This window comes from Epargyreus clarus, unplaced genomic scaffold (genome assembly GCF_041222505.1).
Source record: "Epargyreus clarus isolate Ecla_fem2 unplaced genomic scaffold, WU_Ecla_fem_2.2 ptg000006l, whole genome shotgun sequence".
Lineage (NCBI taxonomy): Eukaryota > Metazoa > Arthropoda > Insecta > Lepidoptera > Hesperiidae > Epargyreus > Epargyreus clarus.
Window position 1 is genome coordinate 5366463 of NW_027332214.1, and position 27588 is coordinate 5394050.

Here is a 27588-nt window from a genome sequence, read left to right on the forward strand (position 1 = left end):
TTAATGGATGAAAGTTTAATTTTCCAGTGCCGCGTGCCAAGTTTTGGAACGCCAATCATTTATGGCTTGCTTCTGTGTTATACTAACACGAATGCACCCGCCGGCCCAATATGTGCTTCTTAGAAACGTATGTGATTCTTTGAATTGAGTTACAGTACACTGTATAGTTCAGTTGTAAGTCGAATAATGAACGACTGTTTTACTGGCTGTATATGATAAGTTTTGTTGGAAATGCTTTAATTTTTAATGTCGATAAAATGTTTTATTTCCCTGTGTACTGGTTTATACGAGTAGGTTAAGTCAATGCAATTTTTTATTTGAATGTATCTATCTAGGTAAATTTTGCTTTCTTCGTTAGTAATTTATTTTAATGTTTCCATTAAACATCCAGTTCCAGTTCCAGCTTAAGCTACTGGGATGCGATAGGTACATGAAATTATAATCAAATTACTTTTTGCTAGCAACAATTCCAAAATTGAAATTCTAACTTTTATGTATAGTAATTTTCTTTTTTCTTTGTTCGCTGTTTACAAAGGATTACGTTTATATTATTAATAAATTTGAAAAAATAAAAACATATTAAGTTTGACTTCTTTATAAGTTTAAATAAAGCTTTTGGATGAATTTTGACCACTAAGCGTACATAATGCCTATTTATTATTATAGAAGCCATTCATATTTTAGTAGTAATAACATTCTAGCCAAATCTGCATACTAGGTATCCATGCTAGCAATTCATTCAACTCATGAATGGGCTTCTATGTGTGTGTCATGTGTAGTCGGTCCCTTCTTAGAACTAACTCCCTGTAACATAAGTTACTTGCAATGCACTGGCACAAATGTGGTTAGGGGCCGTTTAACACGATATTAGATCACCAACGATGTAAATGTCTATTAGGACGTATTATATTTGAGGTTTTCTATTTAGTATTAGAATAGTAAACGACTTCATATAGGTAACTTTAATAAAATTTGTAGTGATTAGAACTTTTATATGTTTTATTCCTATTGTTTACATGTGATCGTAATTATAGTGCATTTTAAAATATACTCAATGGAAGGAATAAAAGGTAGTAGAATCACCTATTTCTAGTGTGAAATAGTTCTATCGTTTCGATGGATTAGTGCGGATGTCGGCTGACTTACACATGAGAATTACTATTTTAGTCTTCAAAAGTGGTAATACTGTGATAGAGTTCACGTTGATAGTAGACAGACAATTTACAGTACCCTTAGTATGAGTTTTTATGTTTTTACAAAAATGACTGTTTTTGTATTTGTTTACCTATTACGGAAATACGTAAACAACTACAAAAACAGTCATTTTTGTAAAAAATCATAAGGATGTAGGTGAACTGCACGTTCATTTGCAACTTCAAAATAAAAAAATATTGGACGCATTACTTAATCCAAAACTTTTAGACTTTGTATTAACAGAGAAAGAAAGAATGTATCTACTTATTTCAAAATAGCTGGAAAGATAGATCTAAAAATACACTGAGAACATCCTCTTCCGTTTTCAGTGGAAACGTCATGTATTATCGCGTATCAATCATTGAGGCGGACTTTGGAGAAAATGGAGAGCTTCATAAACGAGAATTTATTAAATAAGCTTAGTGGTTTGAAAGTCCTTTTTATCGTATGGTCTGGGGTTTGAATCCCAGAAATGTACTTTAATTTTTTATTCCAAGTAAGGTTTAGAATCACATTCCATAATTTTGAAATAAGTTATGGCATCTTAACATTAATAGAGATTAAGTTCCTATTCACAAAAATCTACTTCTTCGTACTTCAATGTTTATGGACATCGATAAATCGTAATTTTTTTGACATCAAGTCTAAAACAAGTCTATTTCTTATTTTAATGAAACGCTTCTAAATTATAACTTAGACGTCATAAATAAGGATTTTTTTTTACATTATATGCAATGTTGAATAAATTGCAAAAATGAATAGTTTAGAAAAAAAATGATTTTTAATGTTATAGTTTCGCATGTACACTCCGTTAGCTCTACCGTGCTCTACAAAGTTGGGTGCGTGCGTGGTGGCGAGCTGACCACCTGTTACACCGCTCTATTTTTAGCCAGCGATCACAATTCCTCTAAGCCATTGTGACTAATCTACAAAAAACTCCCTTTGAACAGAGTCTTGCTTAGTTCGTGTACATCATAGTTCAAGTTTTAGTTACTTTTTAATAATAATGGGAGATGGAATTGAATTCCTTTGTGAACTTAAGCTGTAAGTAACGGAAACCCAAAATACGAGTATATACTAATATTCCAAATTAAGACTAAGTTAGGTTACTACGCTGGAACGCTTCGCGCCTAATCTTCTAATTATATATAACTCAAAGGTGACTGACATAGTGATCTATCAACGCACAGCCCAAACCACTGGATGGATCGGGCTGAAATTTGGCATGCAGGTAGATGTTATGACGTAGGCATCCGCTAAGAAAGGATTTTGATCAATTGTACCCCCAAGGGGATAAAATAGGGGATGAAAATATTACTTCATAACGCGAGCGAAGCTGCGGGCAAAAGCTCGTTCTAAACTATAGTGCTACGCTTACTATAATTAGTGTGGTACCTACTGAAACTGACGCAGTCGAGCTACAGAACTTCTTCGTAAAATCACGATCAGCTCTTGGCGAAGTTATGCTTCGGTATAAACTTCGAAAAATATGCACTTTAACGCAGTCTTACTACGGAAAATTCAACTTTGTAAAACAACACTTAGCTGGGACCGAAGTGACGCTTCGCTAAGCTTCGAAGTTTCGCATGCACATCCGTTCAACAATATTGGCTGGGTGCGTGGGCGTGCAAGGGAGACCACCTGTTGCATTGCGCTATATTTAGCGCAGTACCCCGCTCAATCATAACTCCTCTCTATATAGATCGTAACTAATGTTGGGAACTCATTATGACCGAAGTTGTGCTTCGTTCGTCTACTTTAACATTTTTTCTTATTAATTGATATTAATCTGTATAAAATTGAAAATAATTTTCTTTGATTATTAAATTTTTATATGTATTTTTAAATTAAAATTTATTAAATCTTGAGTGAATTTTGTTATAGTTAAAATTCCTATTTTCAAAATTAGCTTATAAAGTATTGACTTAACGGAAATTTATTGTTTACTGACGATTCAAATTTAACTAAGTAAGTAGTACACGCTTTGATTTATCTACTTCGTTACTTTTCTTGGTAAACATAACAAAAACTATATAATGCAGTACGACATTAAGACAAAAACAAACAGCTTAAACGTTGTAAAGCATATTTATTCATTATGTTTGAATAGCTGGGTTGTGAAGCACATTTACTTAACACTTTATGCCTTTTAAGTAACAAAGAATATGTTACAAATTATCATTGTACATCACAAAGCAACTAGGTAGAATTAAGTAGATAATTGTTAATCTTTGCCTAGAGGATACCTGTTCATTCACGCATAATAATGTTATAATGTTTCCGTGACAGGAATACTAATGATCAGGTGTTATCAGCCCTTGGTAAGTCTGTATTCCTCCAACGTGTTGATCGGAATAGATAAAACCCTTATTCTTTGATATGTGTTTTTACAACAAACTACAATGTAAAAGTTTTTGCACCGATATTGAAGTTATTCGATGGGATTTTTATGTTAATATTTTACACTGGCAAGTCGTAATAAATATTTTTGTGGTAGTTTCAGGGTTGGTACTTGAAAAAATATATTAATATTTTTTATCTTTGTAACACAAACACCTCTTTAGGATACTTGTCGTTATTATGATCAATTGTCATCATTATCATAATAATGATACAAATATGATAAAATCTATATCATACGTTCGTTGATTACGAACAATTAAATTGTATTCATTGCATTTCTTTACACGAAACAACAATATTTTTATGTGCACTAAATAACATAACTACATAACGCTTTTAGGTAGAGTAAGGCTGATAAATGTCTCTACATAGCGTCGCTGATAGGAAGTCATTTTATAATATTATTATCGGAGAGTCGTCGAACTCGACACTGTGCCTCAATGCATACATTATTGTGCTTTGCTGCACTTTGTTCATAAATGTTGTGGGTTTTTTTTTAATTTATACTCTACTTACTCTATGCCTTTTGCATATTGAGTAATAAGAATACATTAGTAAGAATATAAGTTAATTCATTTGCTTAAATAAAGTAACAGGACTGTTAAATGCAGTTTTTATTTAGTTATACTCTACAATTGTAGAGTAATTTAAATGAAAGGTAATATTCCCTTGATCTGAATAAGATACTTAATTTATTTAAAAAAATATCTCTAAATAACTTCCTTAAATTGTTTAATCATTTATGTAGATTAAAACTGATCCGTTTCAGCGACTGTGTTGAGATGTTCTAAAAAAATTAATAGAGTTTATCCAAGTTTGTAATGTTGATAGTTAATTAATTCATAATTAAAAATTCTGGTGCGCCTACGCAGACGACGGCGTCGACCAATTACATGGACAGTATTGATTAGTCAAAAATGGGCGTTATTTTCAGTGTCATTGGGTAGAAATTTGAAATCATAAAGCGTTGAATGAAGGGCAAACGACAGTTGTTTTATTTTGTACTATATTTAGTACTTGGACCGAATTGTTACTGTGCCAGCCTGGTATGAAGCGATATGTGACGATTAGCATACTTGGTGAATTGAATTACTTAAATATTTTAGTTTAAAATGCTCTGTTTTTAAAGTATTTTAATGTTAAAATAAGAAATATACTTGTGGAATATTTAATTTACATGTGTAGCTTTAACAAAGAAACGCGGGCGATAGTTTGAATTTTACTTATATTTTATTATACTTTCTTGTATTTTCGTCGACTCAGTCAAATCTCTACCAAAAGGGTACAGGTTCACAAAAACAGATGTGAGGATTTCGAAATGAACATCTGTTACCATTCGAGTATTTGTTGTTTGCAAAAAAATGAAGACTCAAAATATTACTTCGTCACGGCCTCTAGCAGACACCGTAGAAGTGTTTAATAGATAAAACAATATTCGTTATGATAGAACAATAGACAATTCATATTTTGTAACTGCAATAATAAGATTACCACTACGTTTATAAAACTATATCGTAGCCATTGCAAACATAAGTTATTCATGAATTAAATCCATATTTTATTTTAACTACCAAAGTAATTTGAGTGTGCAATTTAACAAAATGGCGTACATTTCCGTGAATCTCAGCCCCAGATCCGCTTCTGCATTGTTATATATTCAAAATCCATATTCGCCACGCGATATCCGTTCAGAATCGTGTCAGTCGACGACGTTTCTACCTGCTCGGGGCAGGGTCCCGTTGCGTGCAAGGTGTACAACCCTACGCACACACGCACACACAAATCTCACGCAAACATTGACGGACTGCGCCCGCGCAGCTGTTCCCCCCTACCCTTTCCACCCCCGCGCCCGTCCATAGAGCACCGAACCTAGTGGCTCGTCAGATGTCGATCGACAACCTTATTTTTTTCTGAACGCTAAAATGGAAGCCTGCGGCGACATGATTATGCTTCTCGTGCGAATACGGGGCAATTTTGCGGCAACAGCAGTTAAACGAACCGAGCGGTATTAAATTTTATGATAGTATTTCTTTTTGTACTTGATTTATAACAATTTTAAGACAATAGACATGTCGGTGGATTTTAGGATCAAGTTACCTGTAGGTAATTTGATTATTATTATTTTGTAAGACTCTAACAACAAAGGAATGTGTAGAATACACTCATAGATTAGTAAAGATTACTCACTCCTAACAAGAAAATGTACCTAGTTTTGAAAATTGAAATAGTTGCGAAAAAAAGTTTTGCCACGTCTCCGTGCTAAAATGTCTTTAAAATATTTGAAATATTTTTTTATTTATTATGTAAATTACGCAGTATTAGTTATTTATTCGTAAATTTTCTCTAAAAATGTTTTTATTTGTCACGAATTCAAAAAAAGAACTTACTAATAAGCCAAGTATCTTTACTAATCTATGTATACACTAGACACTTAATGATACGTAAGGGATGACTGCTGTACATGGACAACTGTAACCAACTTCATATAAAACAGGGATTCTACCTGAAACCCATCACAGATGCGTAGGCACTCTTGAGGACTAAGATAGTCGTCTCATATATTAGTCAGTTTCACGACAGATATGGGTGTGCGGTCGTAGGTACTATATCGGTAGGTAGGTAGAACATGCAAAAGTAACTAAATTAATTTTACTGTAATTATGCTCTCGATAAACTAAATATTATAATTTTGTAGGCCATCTTCAAATCTGACTACAGTTACAGCGATGATACGTTGGCGTCTAACCTTCAGAATAGATAACGTTCTCGATAAGATGATAATGTGACATCGCGTAATGTGATTTTTGGTAAATATTTTAGATAAACATTAATGTAATGTAGTTCTGGAAATTAATATGATATAAATTTTGTAGTACGAGTGTAGTGGAAATATTTCAATGCGTAGTTTGGGCTGCATTGACACTACGATGTCGCTGCTTAGATTTGATCAAGTGTCTAATGTCATTTTCGTCACAAAAAATATCAAGGGTAGACAAATATTACATATACGCTGACGAATTTCCGTTTATATATTGATAACGTCTAATATCTCAAATTATACAATTATGAAAGATAAAAAATTACATACATCATTTACAATGTCATTTAAGTACATAAAAATCTATGCAAAATATTCTATGACAAAATTGTTGAACACCTCTTCTTTTTTTGTTTGTTTGGTATTAATGAGTTATAATGTTATCAATAAATATTGAAAATGATTACAGTTGAATCTCCACCACCGAGCAAACTACTAATAAAAGCCGAACTGAAACTCCATCGAACTAAAATCTTCTAGGCGTACTAATGATAATTTCGTAATAGGCTGGTTTCTTTGAACGTTATTTCTGGATCTTTGTAATCAATACGTCAATTGAAAAAGGAGCTCGAGAAATAGCTCATATGTAAACAAGATCATCGGCACTCGATAACAAGTTTGGGTAACCCGCGTCAGGTCACGTGAGCGTGGTAACTGCGAAAATGATTTTCGCGCGCTGACGTAGTGATGGGCCGGGTATTGCGTTTAATCTTAACGAATTACATTTAAATCGATTTTCTAGAACCATTTGTCGATTAGAAATAGTCCAGGTATTTTTGTTTTTATAAAGTTAATGGCCACTTTTATAATGGGGTTAATTTGTTTGTGTGGTCGATATATCCGTCATCATGCAGTGGATTTCATGTTTAATTTCTAAGCAGTACCCTTACCATGAGTTTTTACGTTTTGACAAATATGACTGTTTTGGTATTTGTTTACGTATTGGCCCATACAATTTCCAAGTTCTGATATAATCTGCTAGGGGCGCTGGTTGGAAATAGTATGGGCAAATACGTAAACAAATACGTAAACAAATACCAAAACAGTCATATTTGTCAAAACGTACAAACTCATGGTAAGGGTACAGAGTATTTCTTATTTTGCATTGTTTGTTCCTGTAACACAGTTAATCGTAATGTAGAGTGTATAAAACGTTTAATATTATTAATTTCCACACCAACATCACTGGTATATTAAATTTTTCAGATTAACACAGTACATAAGTACTACATAACATACATACATACATACATAGACGACCCGCGTGGCGGAGCGGTGACCATACCGGTCTGACGTGCAAAGGGTCCCGGGTTCGATCCCCGGCCAGACAGATAACTAAATGATGAATTTAGATTTCTGTCTCTGGGTCTGGGTGTTTGTGTATTTGTCTATGTGTGTGTCCATGGCACCAACGACACAGGGAATCCTAGTGTGGGGCTGTGAGTGTAGAAAGCGTTTATTATTATTATTATTTTATTATACATACATAAAGTACATAAGTAGTGTGAGTATAAACTCAGATTATGTTCCATCATATTTATCTACTTAGATCCTGGTTACGTTACATTGATTACATTAACGTACGGAAGGTGGTAGAGTCAAGTAGCCAGACAACAAAGAAATGACAAAATGTGTTTTAAAAAATTTAAATAGAGTATGATTGTACCTAGAGTAGTAGAGTTCCTCAGTATAAGTACTTTGTATAATAAACATGTAAGATACATATTATTACAAAGGTTTTAAATGTTTTAATACCTATTAGATGTAGATATGATTAACATTACGTATATTATCTTTGTTGTTCAGGTCATAAATAGCTCTATTTTTATAGTTATACTATTTACTTAGGTGTTTCATTAAAATATGAAGAATTAAGCCAAAAACAAGACAATATGATTTATAAACTCCTTTGCAAAAAAAACGGGCACCTTACACACACACTTTACCTTAGCTTTTCTATGGGTAAATATTATTATATTTTTAGTATGTCATTAGCTTGGATGACTAGAAATTTCTTATTATCAATGAGAATCTAGTTTTTTAACACTTTTATCCTGGTATCGGTGTTTTAGTCAATGTAAACAGAGAGCCGTGTTAAAATGGACATTTTTATGGGTATAATGAAATTAAGACTACGAGTATTTTTATGGTATTTTAATAAAAGAGACATTAAAAAATAAAAATTAATAACGAGTATGACCTCCTCTTGCAGCGATTACGGCATGTAATCGTCTTGGCATGCTTCCCACCAGGCTTTTGATGGTGTCCTGTGGAATGTGTTCCCACTCAGTCGAGATTACACGTTTAAGCTCTCTGATGTTTTGTGGAGGTGGTTGGACAGATCGTACTCGCCTTTTTAGGAGGTCCCAAACATGCTCAATGGGGTTAAGGTCGGGGCTCCGCGCTGGCCAATCCAAACGACGAATACCGACCTCTTGCATATAAGCATCTACGTCGCCAGAACGGTGGGCCCGAGCATTATCGTCCATGTAAATGGCATCTTCACCAATTACAGTCAGTGCGGGTTGTGCATTTTGAGAAAGGATTTCTGTTATGTACCTATGCGCATTTAGTGAGCCATTTTCTATGAATACTATCTCGGTACGATAGTTGGAAGTTACGCCCGCCCAAAACATAACGGACCCTCCACCATAAGGGGTGATTTCTTCAAAACACACATCGGCATAGCGTTCCCCTGGTCTTCGTAACACTCGCCGACGTCGGTCCTCACCATGCAGACAAATTCGAGCCTCATCGGAGAAGAGTACGCTACTCCAGTTACCTGGTGTCCAAGATAGGCAATTTCTAGCGAACCTCAACCGCGCAATCCGGTGCTCACGGAGTAACTTGGGGGCCCGCGCTGGTCGTCGACTACGTATATCAGCAGCTAAAAGTCTTCTCCTCACAGTCCATAGGCTAACTTGTGCTCCTCGTACCTCTTCAAGGTTTCTTTTGAGGTCTATGTAACTGCATTTGCGGTTCCTCAGCGCCTGAGTCACTAAAAAGCGATCGTCTCGCGGCTGTGTGCAACGTTTTCTCCCAGAACCTTGCCTTCTCTGAACGGAACCTGTCTCTTGGTATCGAGTCCAGGTTCTTTGTACGGTTGAACGACTCACGTTTAACCGCTGTGAGACGTAACATTGGCTACACCCCTCTTCCAGCAGCGCTATAATTTTACTAGCTCTCATTGCTTTTTCTGCCATTACGATAGACACAAAGATATCTGTTTTAAGTCACAATAAGGCAGAATTATGCGATAAACATAAATTGTTGTACTAAAAATAACGAAAAGTTACTTTTAGTTGCTTGATAACCTTTTAACCGCAAACCCGCGAAAAGTGTCACAAAATGAAAAAGGGATTAATAATTTAAAAAACAAAAGTTTTGAATTTGGAATGAACTTTTTTTCATACCCAGACTCTTTATTAAGTGCCAGTAACATAGTTTGGCTATTAAAACCTCTGAAGAACTAAATTATTACCAATAATGTTAAAAAATCAAACCCGCCCGTTTTTTTTGCAAAGGAGTGTATATAGACATACAAATATACCTACCTATTGCTCCAATATAATTAAAAAAAAGTAAGTACTTCGTAAGACTTATGTGAGAGCCATACATTTAGAACGCCTTAATATAGATATATTAGAAGCCATATTAAATTTTAAGTGCTTTTTTGACTATATATTGTAACCCAAAAATTTACTAAATAAAGATTATGAATTATTCATAATCTTAATTTATATATTATACTGAATTTTATATTACGTAACTTTTTTTCGTATTGATAGTCGTGAAATGTTCATCCAACATACTTCTATGGTGGTCTACTGGTAGACCCCTCTTAAATGGAGTTATTCGAGCTACTAATATTCGTAATGCTGTGGTATTTTTCTGTTTTGTAAAGGACAATTTAATAGAGAGAGTAATAGATATTTGTCATTACAGAATGTAGTTTAATGAGTTTGGCGTTTTATTTCTAAAACTAGCTGACCCGGCAAACTTTGTACCGCCTCTAAATCTATTTATCAAATATATTTCATATAACATATAGCCTATGTTACTCGTGGGTAATGTAGCTTTCGAATGGTAAAATAATTTTTAAAATCGGTCCAGTAGTTTTTGAGCCTATTCATTACAATCAAACAAACAAACAAAGTATTCCTCTTTATAATATTAGTATAGATGAATTTGGTAAGAAAATATTTAATTTAAAATTTATCGACAACAATTTTTATTAATGGATTTATAAGACATATCACTTGGAAAAAAGTCGTATGTATAAGGAGCAATTTAATATCATAAAAGATTTGATAAAGCGATGGATATTTAGTACAGTATAAATTAGATACTAAATAAGTAATGACATATTTTGCACAACATTTATGTTTTAAACGAAATCGTATATTTTAAATGATAGAAGTAGCAAACAAAAGCAGTCCACCTGGTGGTTAGTGGGCACTGCCGCCCATGCACCTACATGTGTCATCAACCCAAGGTATGACTACCTACCTGGGGGGTTTCTACCATCTCTTAACACAATATTATTTTAATTATACTTTTATTTTTTTTTGAAATTTATTTTTTAAGCAATATATGACAAATTCAGTTGGTTTTATACAATGGAAAAGCGAAAAATTAATTAGGGTTAACTGTGTATGACGGAATATTTTACTGTTTTAAGGAGGAAATAAAACTTTCCTGAACTATGATGGTTCTTAAAAGATGGTGGAAGGCCCCTTGAAGTCGGTCTCATGCGTTGCTACCCCCAAGTACTAAGTTGGAACGTCTCGAATATGTCTTTCTTACCACAAACATTTACAAATCAATTCTTGAGCACCCACACATCACGGGTTTTGATATGCAACTCATACCCACGTGTTATTTTATATTACCCATAACAACTATGGTATTTACGGCTATGTAACCATGTGTGATATGATGTAGTTGCAAACGTCATGCATTCTTTAAGTAACATGTGTGGCATACGTTCGCTGTTCTCTACGTTTGCAGTCGTAACTGCGAACAGCGTACAGAATAACGAGTATTATTTATCATTTCGTAACATTGATTTATCAGAAAATAGTTTTTACCCGTGACTTCGCTGGCATTCAGTTTTCAACTTTTTATCCCTCGGCATAGATAAGTAAAGATTACTCACTCCTAACAAGAAAATGTACCCAGTTTTGAGAATTGAAAAAGTTGCGTAAAAAAGTTTTGCCACGTCTCCGTGCTAAAATGTCCCTAAAATATTTGAAATAATTATTTATTTATTACGTAAATTACGCAGTTTATTACTTATTTATTCGTAAATTCTCTAAAATGTTTAAATTTTTCTCTAAAAATGTTTTAATTTGTCAAGAATTCAAAAAAAGAACTTACTAAAATAAGCCGTTTGTGGCTTCATTCAATTTCAAGGTGGCGAAGTATCTTTACTAATCTATGTCCCTCGGAAAAGATACTTTCTTTTGGGATAAATGTTACCCTATGTTCTTTTCTGGACCTTGTTAACTGTGTACAAATCAGAACAATCGGTGTGGTAGTTACGGCGTGAAAGCGTAACAAACAAACTCACATTTACATTTATAATATTAGAGGATTTCGTAACCTGCTGAGGTATCAGAAACTAGTAGTATCTGACGGATTTGGTCGGCATATCAAAGTAATATGCATTAAGCCTCCTACACTGAACGGGTTCTGATCAGGTTCTAATCTAAGGCGTCTGATTTGAAGAAGTCATGTCATGTTTAGAGTTAGAGAAGTCATGTATAACAAATATAGATTGCTTTTCTTTTATTGTAGAGAAAACATTGCGAAGATTTTGTTTTCAATCTCACTATCCTCAACATTGTATGAACTTAAATTATTTTTCAATTCAATGTGGTGGATTAGGAGTTAACCCTAACTAACTAACCCTTTTTGTAGGAAATACTATGAATAGAAATAAACGCAAGATAATTTTATATGCTTTATAGTTTCATCAGTCAAATAGATCATATGCCAAGCCATGCAAGCATGCTATGAATATTATTGAACTTTTGCCTTAGTAGGCGTATCTTAAGAAGCTATTTTTTCTTAAGAAAAAAATGTTACCTATTAGGACTCTAATTACTTTGTCAGCAGTGTATGTTTTTGTTGCAAATTCACACACCTAAGTGTTATATTGATCCATCGTTTTGATATTACACACGTCTTATCACTGTGATAATGTATGTATTATGCTTTTCATAATAAAACATGTCAACAGTTTAGATAATTTAATAGATAATTAGAAAATTTAAAGGAAAATCCAAACCTGCAAAGGTTTGGATTTTCCTTTAAATTACAATATTCAAAAGTTGTAAAATAGGAAAGGTTAGCACGTTCTCGTGAGAATACCTAAGTAGGTTTTAAGTTCACCTAACATTAAAATGTCACTAAGTTCAAGAACATATTTTGTCTAATTTTAAGTAAGTTGGAATAAGTTGTCCCCATGTTTTGTCTCATGCTTCGCCTCACAAAGAAATCGCTGACTACCCTTTTATGTCTTTGCTGCGAACGAACCTCCATATTCGACGGATAGAAGTAAATCTATCATCATAGATTTATTTGAATGCCACATTTAGTATTCGTATCTACCTACATATTATTCAGGCATTAGCGATAGATTATTATTAGGTATCAATTTATTACAGATAGGTACCTTATTTTGTACGTTGGTAATCTTATCATTCATGAGCACTTGGGGATATTACTTTGATATGACGTCATTGTTTTCTTTCGCTTTAAAGAATTTGGGAGAAGCGTGATACCGTAATGCACCTGGGCAGATCAATGGCACTATTAACAATTTAGGACACAATAACAATAAAAAGTTATTGTTTGCCTTCATAATACAGCTGTAAATTATATATCAAAGTATGTTTCAAATTGCTAGTCGTTTGACGGTTCGATCGAACAGTTTACTTGTAAGGAGTGCGCTTAACCATTAGCGGGATCGACTTGCGGAGCGTATCGGCCGACTGGCCTCTCAGGTAGCGCCGGGATAAAAACACCACTTGAAATGGAGCGGACGCGGCCCGGTCTCACCTAGATAACGAGCGATCGACCGGCTGTGTACATCTCGATCTCTACCAGACCGAGTAACACTTACGATCATAAAGTATTATGCCGTCATATCAATGAATCAACCTCAGCTCAGATGCTACGATTCGTTACAACAAGGCGTTCTAATCATCCATTCATATCACACGTCCGATAATAATATAAATAGACCCTACCGTCCGATGAATGGACTTATACATGTAAATCCGTCGTTCACAAATCGCGACATAGCCCCGCGCGTAGGCGTTGGGCTTGAATGAAAATAAACACATCGGTAGCGGGGCTTACCTCTCGATTTTGACTAAAGTATCCAGATTAGCGGTACGGTCACAGCACAGTTAAATGGATATGTGTTGCACTGAACTTATGGGCATATCACTGTTTTGAACACGAACACGGTACGGCGCGGGCGGGTACAGAGCTGCGTCGCCGTCGCCGACTCAATCGGGACTGCGTGAAGTTGAGTGCAAGCGTAGGTGCGCCCGCGTCGCACACAGCCGCGCTCATTCACGCCGTGGTGGGGAGACTTTATGAATGGACGTAGTGAAGCCATGTCGTATAGATATCACTGATAAGCCACTTCGCGTTATACAATATGATACGGGCCGTCAGATCGCGGCGGTCGGTAGTCTTCCAGTTTCAAATGAACGGAAGGTATTGATGTGTCAATGTAATTGGACCGCATGCACCTTGAGGATACGAAATTATTAAGGATCTAAATTTATATAATATGTAATGGTTGAAACAAAAAGTTCATGGATGTGAAATTTAATTTTTTTTACACACTCAACCAAGTTTCTTTGTCCATAGATTTTAAAATAATCTATCTATTGTTAATGTAAGCCTAATGTTCATAGCTTTTGACGTCGAATTTAATGTTACATCTTATTCTTTCCTATAAAATGCATAGCAATAGCAAGAGAAACATTTTACAACATTTTGCTTATTTATATACAGATATAGATAAGAACTTCTTTTCGGGGAGGAGATTCAGGTCCTACCCCTTACCTTCCCTAATAAAAAAAGTACCAAATACAAAGTAAATAATGTGAAGTTATTTATAGTGTTATATTAACGCCTTATAAGCTTCTGTTGCCAATCATGTGACCAGGCATAATTTCCAGAATTTATGATAAACAATTTATTGTTGTTGTATATTACATTATCTTTATAATTTGACAACCAACATCAGTGAATTTATCCAAAGGATTATACTTATGTGTCACAAAATCCGTGATAAGATTAACAAAAATAAAACGAAATATTTTGGTATAATAACTTTATTAAATACCTAATAATCCTGTACGCATATACAGTTCAACAATAAAATAATGTATATAATATACTTAGCTGATTATAAATATTCTCAGCAATTAATTATCGTTGATAGTGATAATTTACGACAGTCCTTTCAGAAAGCTGGATAATTTATGGCTCTTGTAGTCGGAACGGAGTTGGATGAAGTTATGTAGAATTGATTGGTCCAATTCAGCCTGTAAACAACAAATGAAATTATGAATATTTTTTTATGAAACAGAAGTAGCTTAGATTCGTGTCGATAACGCATGTAAAAGCTGAATAATCTTCCCCGCCCGAACCTCTGGTAGGGTTGTAATCCTTTTTGGAGTTGATTAGAGTTCCATATTATATCATATGGCAGTTGCCACTTCTTACCCTTATATCGCCCCTATTAGTTGTGATTGTGATAATTTTCAAGTTCGTTTTTTTATCAGATCATGAACAGATATTTTATCCGACACCCTTGGTTTATTATTTACCATAGTTGAACATATTTTTTATAAGTTGTAATTTGTCAAAGATTTTATTATTTCAATTTTTATCCTTAGGTTTTTACTAATTTGGTTTAACAAAATACACAAAATATTTTAAAAACATAACTATATATTTTAAGCTATTGCATAGCTTCTATCGCGGGCCTTGAGCGTGGAGACCGAATCCAGAAATTGCGTAACGAAAAAAACCTAACACCCCCCACTCCGACCGGCACAGCGGTGATACTTTTTAGTAGCGATCTGTGCGCCCCGGGGCGCACACGTCAGTTGACGGGTTAATGACTTTTTGCATACTGCATGAATAAAATAAATATATAATTGTAATTGCATAAGTTGATAAAAAAATGCTATGCAATAGCTTTACCGCGGCAGTCTCCGAGTGCCACACGTATTTTGTTTATAATTCTAAGAGTAACAGGCTTATTACTCTGCTTACCAAAGAAATCTGGAATGTAATACTTACAGGACGAAGATTTTTAGTAGTCACAGGAATTTTAAGTCGCTCGCACGCCATTGTAGCACGCCAATGTAGCTACTTTTTTATAATATAGGAGTAGCAAACAAGCATGCAATCCACCTGACGTTAAGTGGCTACTGCCGCCCATGGACATCTACAATGAACCCCAGATAAGATTAGATTTTCCTACCTGTTGTCGGTCACAGATGCGCCGCTACCCCTGAAGGCTAAGCTGGAACGCCTCGGAAAAGTATGTCTACATTATCACACCCTGCATCATAACAGCAGCGTTTGTTTAACACTGCTTTTATAAGGCAGAAATAGGTGTGGCGGTGGTGCAGCCGGAGTCGAACAACAAAGGGTTCTACCACCTTAAAATCGCTACCACAACGGCTGTGGCGGTACACAGGGTGCTCACCAGCGTCTCGCCTTCGCAGACCTGGTGCAGGTTCTCTGGCTTGACGAGCAGCAGGTTGCACAGCGCGTGCAGAGCGTCGAACAGCGCGTGCGCAGGCGGAGGAGCGGCGCCACGTCCACATGCGGCACACCGGTACTCCTTTACATCGCAGATCGCTATCATCGCACCTGGGGGACGGTCAAACAACAACATCAGACATGAAACAACAATCAAACAAATAATTGTGAAGTAATTGTAGTCGGCGCCAAACTGCTAGTCCTCTCCGAATATAGAAACGAAATATACACTTTGAACGATTACTGATTGAACATCACATAGGGTGACAATAGTGCAAAAAAAGCTCAATCTAAATTGGATCAGTAGTTTCTGAGAAAATCGCGAGCAAGTTTACATACAGACATACATACAAAGATAGAAATACATAGGTATACAGAACCTCATTTTTTGGAGTTAGTTAAACATTTAAGCACGTTGTTTTATTGTTAAGGCGCCGTTTATATCTGTTGTAAATTATACAAACAGGTATATAAATAAAATGTATGCCACTTAATACCTTTATTGCGATAATATTATCTATAGAAAGTTCTCCAAATCCTCCCAATTACATAAATAATATCTTTATAAAATTAAAGGAGATTTAATATGACATTAAAACAATCTCATTATTTATTGATTTGTTTGCACTTATTTATGACTTGTATTATTGCAACATATTTCAATCGCTGAATTTTAAGACTAGCAATATTTTTAAATGATACTGTTTAATTCGATTATTAAAAGTAATATTTAGAAATAGATTTATTATGCACCTTTTACTCTTATCTTTTTACTGCTGAGGGCAGAGGTAATGTTTTTGGAGCATGTGTAAGTATGTACGTCTGATTCTTTCACACGCTCCGCTGCCCAAATGACTTGATAGATTAACTATGAGGTGTCGTTTGATTCTGGATTGGTGTTCTGGTTTGAAAGGTGTGGTAAGGGAGACATACTTTTCCGAGGCGTTCCAGCTTAGTCCTCAGGGGCCGCGCATCTGTGGCCGACCTCAGGTAAGAATCTTATCCAATGTGGGGTTAATTACAGATGTCCATCGGCGCCAGTAGCCACTTACCATCAGGTGGACTGCATGCTCGTCTGCTACTCCTATATTGTAAAATAGCAACTCACCAGCAGAATTAAACTGGAAGTTCTGCAGATGTTCGTAGATGACCCTATGGAGCCGCACCGCCAGCTCCAATGACACAGAGTTCAGGTTATCACCCTCCAAGTTAGCGTGGATCTTGTCTGTTACGGTGTTCAAGTAAGACACCACTGCGACGCAAGCCTGTAATAACAAAACTGGTTTGAAGTAAGGTATTACGCACCATGGTAGAAAATACCTAAATTTATATTGATACCAGGCGTGATTATACGTGATATATATATGGACAAGTCGACCTACATATACAAATTGGTTTATATACATTTATATGTCTTTTAATCACAATAACCATTAGTATTGTTTAATTCATAGGGTGAATAAATAGGCAAGTTATTGATTCTTTATTACCGTACACACGCAACTTGTAAATAACTCTCTCATCAAAGAATATAAATATACAGGGTGAATTTTTCAAACGGGCCTTCAGGGCAGTTTGTCATTTATCATTACTTCCCAGATTTTGATCCTTATAAGCAACACTATCAGATAGTGGAATAATATTATAGAGGGTGTATTTTTTTTTTCAAAATGAACTCGTTCGATTCCCGACTAGGGAAAAAGTTATTTTAAAAAAGTAATGATGCAGTTTTAGTTTTTATCAAAATCGGCCTCGTAACTCCTTTCAGCATTTTTAGCTAATCCTTATAATTTCGGATTTGGCCCTGAAAGCCCGTTTTAAAAATTCACCCTGTATAGTTGCAACGAAAATGTGCATTTTGGACTTGTTAACTTATTCACGTCTATTACACATATGGTTGTGACAATAATTCTTTACTACAACTCTCGTGTAGTTCTTTACTACACGTCATAAAACAGTGCAGCACTTAAGATTACTCTTCCTAAGCAGAAAATGCAGCTATTGCACATTTGTCGTCAATCCAGTAATGATTCTTTTAGATGTTTTGTTGAAGAGATGTACATAATAATTGCCTCTCTCTTACCACACTTATTATACAAAACACAGCAGCACTAAACTTATGCTGTTAAACAGCATAAGCTGTGACAATGGCGCCTTCTAAGTTTATACATGACTACCTCGTCGTCTCTATACATATGTTTTATCCATAAGAAAGTTGTTCTCTTTAGTTACTCGAAGTTATTACTAAGTTAGTTAAATTAATACGTAGAACTCACCGAAGACGCCAACGTATCAATATCCCCCTCGGGCTTGAAGTCGGTCTTCTTTTGCTCGGTCTGCAAGTGTAGCTTCACCCAGCCCACGACCGCGGAGATGGCCCGCTCTAACCCGGCGTCCAGTTTGTTCTCTAGTTGTTCCGTTATAGCGGTCTTTCGTTGTACGCATTCACTTTGTTTTGATGTTGAACTGAAATGATATATAAACTTTTTATTATGTTTCAATTCGATATAGTTTCTATTTACACTTTATATACTTTTATACTTTTTAGCTTTTATTTGTCCAGTAAAAAAGTATGGAAATAATTTATGAGGTTTATTTGAAGGTGATAATTTACCCTTTGCAGTTCGATTCCGGCGGTACCACCGCAACATCTATTTTAGCCTCATAACAGCAGTGATAAGTGCTGTTGTGTTCTGGTTTGAAGGGTGTGGTAAGAGAGACATAGTTGTCCTAGGTAACCCAGCTTAGTCCTCAGGGATAACGGCGCACCTTTGGCCGACCTCAGGTAGCGAACTAATCCTGTCTGGGGTTGATTACAGATGTCCATAGGCGGCAGTAGCCACTTACCATCAGGTGGACTGCATGCTCGTCTGCTACTCTCATATTATAAAATAAAACTGTCTATAATCTTTCACTGAATTATTGGGTGCAAAGAGCTACGTCACCGATATATTATATTGCACTGATAAGCAATAATAAATTGATGTTAACGTTTTACCTGTATTATGACAATTGATAGATAACAATAACAGTATAAAGTATCATCAATAAATACATATTTTCAGTATTTATGGTCTTTTTAACACGCTTTTATTAGCTTGGGTTGTACGTTTGTATGTATGTATGTGTACGTAACAGTAACGGAATCTTTGAGCCCGATTGCTATCCACTTTGAACGTTCAGAACGTTCTTTAATTGATTCCTAGATTGGAAATTATTTTCTACTTTTTAGTTGATTTTATCATAAAAGCGTGTTTTTTAGTTTTTTTAACTATATTTATTCCGATTATTATTTTGTAAAGCTGAAAATCACTCTCATATACCTACTATTCAATTCCTCTGTTCATCTCTCAACTTAGTATAAAATTAAGTACACATTTAACGGTATTGGGTAGGTAATTTATACTATAGTAATATATACTACAATACTACATGTATTTTTAGACTTCTATGCGTATTTACATAATGATATAAATAGGATAAATCAAGATTGTTATTTTTTTTTTATCTCTCATAATTGAGGTCTCTCATAATGAAGGTGGTAGAACCTTTGGTGGTTCGACACCAGCGGCACCATCGCCACACCTATTTCTACCTAATAACAGCAGTGTTAGGCGTTGCTGTGTTCTGGTTTGAAGGTTGTGGTAAGGGAGACAGACTTTTCCGAGGCTTTCCAGCTTAGTCCTCTGGGGAAGCGGCGTATCTGTGGCCGACCTCAGGTAGGAATATCTAATCCTATCTGGGGTTGATTACAGATGTCCATGGGCGGCAGTAGCCACTTACCATCAGGTGGACTGCATGCTCGTCTGCTACTCCTATATTATAAAAAAAAAACTTGCCTCATACATGGCAACACTGATTCTTGGAAATGTTCACCAAACATTTTCACGATTTTGTTCGCCTGATTCACAATATCAAAGAAGTAGATCTGAAAATAAAAGGAAGTTATTTTTAAACATTGTTAGTGATTTTACACCCAAAAACGGATTTTCACATTTTACAGCTGACAGCCAAACCTGCACTCAGAAACGTAAGAAATGCTAGAACACTAGGCATGACAGTGGTCCCAGTCCGAGTATTAATGTTATCAGTTTTAAAATACGTGATTCATAGATATACCTGTGGTGGAGATTTGCTCTCAGCGATAGGAATGGACTGCAAGCCGAGGTCCAGAGCATAGTCCACATGTTCTATCAGTAGATGTTGAATCAGAGCTTCCAAGAGAGCGATCGTTGTACCAGCAAGTTCGTTTGGAGTACATAACTGTTGAATAATACACAAATTTCATTCATAACATGTATATTACATAAAAGTGCCCAATTTCCATTCAACTTTAGCAATAAGATCCAAAGATCCAATCTCTCATTCAATTTCTATAAACAACCCAACAACGAACTTTGTCGACAAATTATAGCAAAAAGATCCACAGATTCACTCTGTCATTCAATTTCTATAAGGCTCAGACAACTTACAGTCTTACATCTCGTGAACGAAGTCTTGGAGTCAGCCAACATCTTTTGAACCAGTTGTTCGCTCAGGAAGGTCTCCCCGCCGTAGTTCTCGATCTGAGCGATGTTGATGTTAGCGCGTGTGCCGATCACTGCTTGCAAATCACGACGCAACTCCTGAAAACTGGATTATCCAATATGAAATATGAATAAATGTCTTAAATACCGTTATATAAATGTTACCATAAACATATTAATTGAGAAGAAGGGGCTTTGCAGTAATCAATTTTTCAAACTGAGTGCAGTTGGATGAGTGAAATTTTCATGAACGCCCTTTTGTGCTTTGGAGTGTACGTTAACCAGTCCATTATGATTTATCAACAGATAAAATACATCTGACACAAGTAGCACACTTTCCATACGTAATTTTGCATGAAAAGCATGTGAAAGTATGGTCCACACATTCCCTATGGGACAGTTGTAGTATCTATATATATAAAAATGAATATTGTCTGTATATCCCTTATAGAATCGTAAACTATGCATTTGATCATGATGATCTTTAGCAAAGTTGTTGTGTATGAGCCCACAAAGGTTTCTGATTTGGTACGACCAATATTCGATGGCGCCACTGTCGTTCCAATGAAGGTACAAATTTTCAGTTATATGTACGTCATGTTATTTTTTTACAACGCGCGCGAAGCTGCGGTCTCTACTAGTTATGTAATAAAAATATAACCAATGTATATAAAGGGTTAAGTATATTATGACTCACCCGCCACCCTGAATCTGCTTCTTCACATGCTGTTTTTCATTGTAATACCCGTTCAAGCTATTAGAGAACACGGCTTTAAGCCTCCGTATCTCCAAAGCAGGATAGCCATCAGCCGCGCCCGCCATTGCACCATTCACGAGCGCCTCTCTACGAAGGTCCCCCATGGACGTGTTCCCATCTGCAGACACCAGGTTAGCTGCCACCAACTCATCGCATACTCTCTGTGTACTGTAATAATAAAATGACTTATAAAAAGTGACAGAAAATGATTCTAAAGTCAGTAAGTCAGTGCCATATTAGCCCATAAGAAAATTAAGTAATTGCTAAGGGTACATCTCGGAGACAATAGCACAGAAACTATTTGCTAGCACACTCTTTTTTAAATTTTTAAATTATTTTCAATGCCAATACTATTTTATGCATCCACAGGGGCCCCACAGGTATCGCTTGGTTAGGGCATCAAGTTTCTTAATCTGGCACTGGCAACACTACACAAATAGCACATTTTCCATGTGGTGAGTGACAATATACAAACAAAACAGCAGAATCACTACAAAATCAAATTAAAAAAAACACATCTTCAGAAGTAGCCACGCATCTGTAATCAACCTCAGGTGGGAATCTAATCTCATCTTGGGTTGATTTCCAATAACTATGGACGACAATTGCCACTTACCATGAGTTGAGCTTTATGCTCGTTTTCTACTACTACCATATATAAAATAAAAAAAACATTACCTTGTATACATATCATAGAGATTGCGTAAATATTTCTCAATATCATTCTTATCAGCGAGTTTAGTTTGTATATACTTCTGTAGTTTCAGATGGAAGATGTTGAGCACAAACTTGCTCATCACTTGTTCAGGGTTGGGGAAGACATTGCTGACTATTGTATTGTTCTTCTTACATAGAGGAAGCACTGATGAGAATATATCCTTGCCTAGCAAGGCGTTCTGTAATAAATGGATTTTGTAAGAGGTTAACATTATAATGAACCAATCATCCAAACATTAAAAATCCCAACCAATCAAATAAACCCAAAAATCACCCAAGCAATCACTGTATCACCCAAACATTATATAATATTGATTATTATAACTATAATTAATTACTGAATATTAAAGAATGAATAACCTAAAATCTACAGATATTTAGTATCAGTGTTGAATTGTGTTCAAGTTTGAAGAGATTGATACTTTCATAAATTTGTGGCAACTTTTTCCAACTCGTCAAGAAATGGCGTTACTAGTGTTCTGAATAATTAATATAAGCAGTGATAGCCTAGTGGTTAAAAAACTCGGCCTCTCGATCGAGGGTCCAAGGTTCAAATCCCAGGCACGCACCTCTGATTTTTGTAAGTTATGTGCGTATTAGAAATTAATTATCACTTGCTAAACGGTGAAGGAAAACAACGTGAGGAAACCTGCATATCTGAGATTTATAAAAAAATATCTCAAAGGTATGTGAAGTCTACCAATACGCACTTGGCCAGCGCTGTGGACTATGGCCTAATCCTTCTCATAATGAGAGGAGACCCATGCCCAACAGTGGGACAGTAATGGGTTGTTGATGAGTGTTCTGAATCACGCTATCGAAATTTTCTTAACATATGCCTATATACAAACTGCGAACCGACACAGTGCGGAAACTTCCACTTTGTATACAGAAGATCTTACTTTGCCAAAAGGCATTTCAAGTTAGTCTTTGCATTGTTTAGGACAGGATCGTCTAATTTCACTTGAAATAGAATAAAGTGACCAAGGAGTGAAAGTCACATTTTAAATCGAATGGAGTGCATACTTGGTAATTACTTTTATATAACATTACTTACATTTTGGCTGGTTTCAATAAACGCATCAACACATTGAGAGTACCCCTTGAAGTTAGTCATAATGTTGGCTATTTCCTTCATCTTAGTTATGTTCCCCTGGTTCTGAGCCCGTACAAACTCCTCAATGAGGTTCCTCTCGATCTCGTCGTACTTGGCCTCGATCTTCTTTTTGGCCACTTCAAACTTATCTGGAGGAAGTTCTTGAGCGATAGTGTATAGTTTTTGTATTACGTCTGCTGCTTCGTTTAGCTGCAAACAATAAAAGAAATTCAGTGATAAACTGAGAGACAAGTGAGTAAAGTATTTACAATACTTAATGAAAAAAAGATACATGCACTCATAGGTACTTCTGCTAAAGATGAAATCATATCAGCATGAAACAATAATTTTACTTAATTTTAAAGTAATTGTAGCATGAAAAGTGAAGATTTCATCATTTGTCAATTAAAATTGTTAATGTGAGGTCTAACTGATGAACCTAAAAGACTTAGATTATACATATAAATGGTGATATTAATATTTAAGACACAACAAAACCACATTGCAGTCAAAATCAATAAACCAAAAAACTATACCTTATTCGGATCATTAAACAGATCGGATAATACAGGTCCAGGGCTTAAGAAGTTGGCTAAATGTGACAGCAGGTCCCGAGCAGCAGCCGCTCTAGCTCTTGGTGCCCTAGCAGCACCCAGCTTCTCCGCAACATCCAGAGCCCTACCGCCACAACGTGACATCCTCTCATCCAGTGAACTGAATACAGTTACACAGTGCTGCAATTTCACAAGAGAAATATAATTGCCAACTTATATATATTTTTTTCTATAATAATAATTGCTGATAAAAACTATAGCGGTTTTGTCTATCACTTATTTAGGCATATTTTAATGCCATGATTGGTCGATGCAATTATTGGAATAATATGCAAATTTACAAATATGCTAAGACATTAGAATTTTGAATTATACCTTATCTATTTTTTTATGCTACTGAATATTCTATTGAATAAAAAAAAGTAGATACGTCACGAGATATTTATTAATCAGCTTATAAAATGTTCTGGAGCTATTATAGTATCAATAGGCAAACAAAAATCTATTATAAATAAAAACAAATGCACCAATGTGGGTGTGATTGGGTATCATTAATATGGTTTATTTCTATTTTCATTTTCTGTCTATAATTTTTTTTTGTATAACCACTTTGGACTACTAAGTATGGTATAAAAATATGTATGAAAGTCTTAAATTCTTGTAATACTTACAGAATGTTGATCCATAATATCGGATAGTTTAGCGCCATACAACTTTTCCTCTTCCTGTACAGCCTGCTCCAGTCTGGCACACTTTCTCTGTTGTCTTTCTTGTAATACCTGATATGTAAGTTTAACATAATAATATCTCAGTACAATTACATAAACTATGAACAAAACATGCAACCGTTACATAGTGCATATTATATCTTTAGTAAATAGAGTTCTTGCAAACTAATTGTAATACCATACAGATGAGGTTAAATGTTAGATTTATATAGAGAGGATTGTAATCAGCTGAAACATGGCAAAGTTGATGAGAATTTAAAAACAGGATTTTTATTTAGATATTATTTTTAAATATGATTGTTGTAAAATGTAAAATGATGATTACCATGATTGTAGCAACATTTTAACACTTAACAAATAATGATTTTTGATTATTTTCTAATATTATGTATAATATATGCTAAAATATAAACAAAATCCTTATTGTGTAGTGCAGTAACCTTTAAATATATTTTTTTGCAATAGCTATGTAGTACCTACAATAAAAATACTGGCTATTGGCTACCAATCTTTTATGCCCCTGCTGGGTTACGCTTGCGAATACAAAAATATTAGACCTCATACCTTCAAATCCTGGATAGCTTGTGTGAATATGTCATGTATCATTTCAGGGTCGAATTGATCATCTTTCAAGCGAGATTCCTGCATACTTCGACGCACCATTCTCTCCACAAACTCGTCTGGGTCGAACGGGTCCTTAAATTGATAAATAAACGTAGTACACGGGAATTTGACTCGAAATTTTTGAACTTGTTTTATAATAGAGTATTTACCTGTTCAAGTTCCTTCAGATATTGGTTCATCATCTTAAATAATTTTGTCTTTTGCTTTTAGTAAACTAAAAAACTAATGATATTTAATATCACTATGTGACGCCCCTTTAATTAAAAAATCGACGAAGATAAAATTTATTCAAAAAACATTTCAATTTACAACTATATGTCAGTGTCAAATCAAATGTCACTGTAGCTTTTTAAAAACATGTACAGCAGTAGACTCTGGTAAATTTAGTTGCAACGTTTCGAAATAATAAATATAAATATTTTAAAAAGTGTTTAATAGTCGTTTATTTATATTTTATAATAATAATAATCCATTTGTTACGTAAAATAGGTATTATTTGATCTATTAATGTTGTTTAACCGCTCATCTGAGTAACTGATGAGCGGTTGGGGGTAGAAAGGGATGTCTATCTACCGGTGCCTTAGAAGGGCAACTCACACTTTACACTTCCATGCCGTGTAATGTTCCAAAGTATGTTAAGGCGACAATTAAGGATCATGTCCACTCTTACACCCTAGATTGCCCCTGCGGCAGGTTTGTGAGTAGCTCGCTTTAGTAAAAAACACGCAAACTTCATAAAGGTTACATTCATAGCTGGTTACAAAAATAATGTTTTAATTTCCGAAACAAAAGAATAAAACATCAATGTAGCTAATACGTCTTTTTGGGAGATTTGATACTAGAGGAAGCGTTTTTTATATCCAAATTCTTTGTGATGTCGTAATATTTTGGCAAAATCTTGTGTGACATATTTAACTATTGTTTATATCGATTCACTCTTTTCAAGGAGAGCTGAGTGTATACAAAATATAAAGTAGAGATCGAGTAACTTGACAGGAGAGTAGCTGAGACATTGTGCGGTTTGTGTACTGTGAGATGTCAAATGTATCCTAAACGGGTTAGGATAAAGTCAATAGAGCTCAATGGGTGAGCGCCTGAGCCCTCGAAGCTCCGAGGTAAATGCCTTGGAACAACGAGGCTATCTCATCGGCAAAAAAATCGGACAAGGATCTTATGCCACCGTTCACCTGGCGGAATACTGTGATGCGTCGAGCCCAAAGCGAATGCACCTCGCCTGCAAAATATTTGATAAAGAAAAGGCTCCGCGAGATTTTTTAGATAAGTTTTTTCCAAGAGAACTTGACATTTTGACTAAGATTGAAAATCCTCATATCATTCAGGTGCATAGCATTTTACAAAGAGGACCACGAGTATTTATTTTTATGCGCTATGCTGACAACGGCGATCTTCTTGATTTCATAAAACGTAACGGCGTCGTACCCGAAAATCAAGCCAAGTTATGGTTTCGACAAATGGCTAGCGGCTTGCAATATCTTCATAGCAAAAACATTGCGCATCGAGATCTTAAATGCGAAAATATTTTACTCTCTAGACGTTTTAACGTTAAACTTGCAGATTTCGGATTCGCGAGATTTTGCACCGATGGCGAAAACAGACGCGTATTAAGCCAGACTTATTGTGGATCCGCTGCGTATGCTGCGCCGGAAGTGGTGAGTGGCACCCCTTATAATCCGAAGCTCGCCGATGTTTGGTCTCTAGGAATTATTTTGTTCATAATGCTGAACGCCTCGATGCCGTTCGATGATTCGAATTTGCGCAAGTTGCTAAAGGACCAAATGTCGCGTAACTGGGTGTTTCGTTCAAGAATACGTGATTCAGTTTCCGCAGCGGCGAAGTCGATCGTACGCCATATCTTAGAGCCAGACATTACTTTGCGATTGACTCTGGATCGTGTTCTGTCGCATGAGTGGACGAGACCGCGCAAGGATAAGAGCGCAAGTTTGATGGGGCGTTTGGTGCAATCAGCTCCGTCGGCACCGCACCCGCCAGGTAAACGCGAGTACGATGAAGCTGGCACATCAGCCGGGGTCCGCGTCTCCGGCGACCATCGCGAGACAGAGCGCGAGCGGCACGATGACATCAACATGCGCTCGCACGACTGACTCGCTAAGCATTTATAAGAGTAATAGTAAACAAAAGTTTAGAACCTCTAAAATCGTAAATTTACTTTTTTATTTGAAATTTATACAATTGATGACATAACTATTGTTAGTCATCAGTAGAGTTATTAAAGTTTATTAAACAGCTAAGCGCCTTTATTTTTCTTAACGTATCTATGAACGTATTATAAAAAAATCACGATAACATAAGTTTTAGGTCTTTATTGTACTTATAGAATATCCTACT

General features: G+C 35.5%; 3 protein-coding genes across 4 annotated transcripts in view; 1 reads left to right on the forward strand and 2 right to left on the reverse strand.

Annotated features, from left to right (window-relative positions):
• The window catches only part of pnt (ETS transcription factor pointed), a 188273-nt gene extending 174312 nt beyond the window's left edge, over positions 1-13961 (reverse strand). For both annotated transcript variants that reach the window (XM_073073787.1, XM_073073785.1), the window contains exon 1: positions 13784-13961. The gene's annotated coding sequence lies outside the window, so the exon portion shown is untranslated. The remainder of the gene's footprint in view (positions 1-13783) is intronic.
• Positions 13962-14759: 798 nt separating this feature from the next.
• Sec10 (Exocyst complex component Sec10) lies at positions 14760-25544 on the reverse strand. The gene is made up of 14 exons (XM_073073793.1): positions 25371-25544; positions 25162-25293; positions 24541-24648; positions 23852-24049; positions 23277-23525; positions 22181-22398; positions 21443-21670; positions 20692-20851; positions 20339-20482; positions 20059-20147; positions 18496-18685; positions 17328-17484; positions 16164-16330; positions 14760-14988 (listed from the first exon to the last, which is right to left on the reverse strand). The coding sequence occupies exons 1-14, from the start codon at positions 25401-25403 to the stop codon at positions 14893-14895; spliced, it is 2169 nt and encodes a 722-aa protein (XP_072929894.1). The 5' UTR covers positions 25404-25544; the 3' UTR covers positions 14760-14892.
• Positions 25545-25989: 445 nt separating this feature from the next.
• Positions 25990-27491, forward strand: Tssk (Testis-specific serine/threonine kinase). The gene has a single exon (XM_073073399.1). The coding sequence runs from the start codon at positions 26304-26306 to the stop codon at positions 27342-27344; it is 1041 nt and encodes a 346-aa protein (XP_072929500.1). The 5' UTR covers positions 25990-26303; the 3' UTR covers positions 27345-27491.
• Positions 27492-27588: the final 97 nt, after the last annotated feature.

Coding starts and splice junctions, on each gene's coding strand:
- Sec10 (XM_073073793.1), bottom strand. CDS start 25,403: ATGATGAACCAATATCTGAAGGAACTTGAACAG. Junction 24,649..25,161: donor AAGCTATCCAGGATTTGAAG/GTATGAGGTCTA, acceptor CTTACATATCAG/GTATTACAAGAAAGACAACA. Junction 21,671..22,180: donor CTCTATGATATGTATACAAG/GTAATGTTTTTT, acceptor TTATTATTACAG/TACACAGAGAGTATGCGATG.
- Tssk (XM_073073399.1), top strand. CDS start 26,304: ATGGGTGAGCGCCTGAGCCCTCGAAGCTCCGAGGTAAATGCCTTGGAA.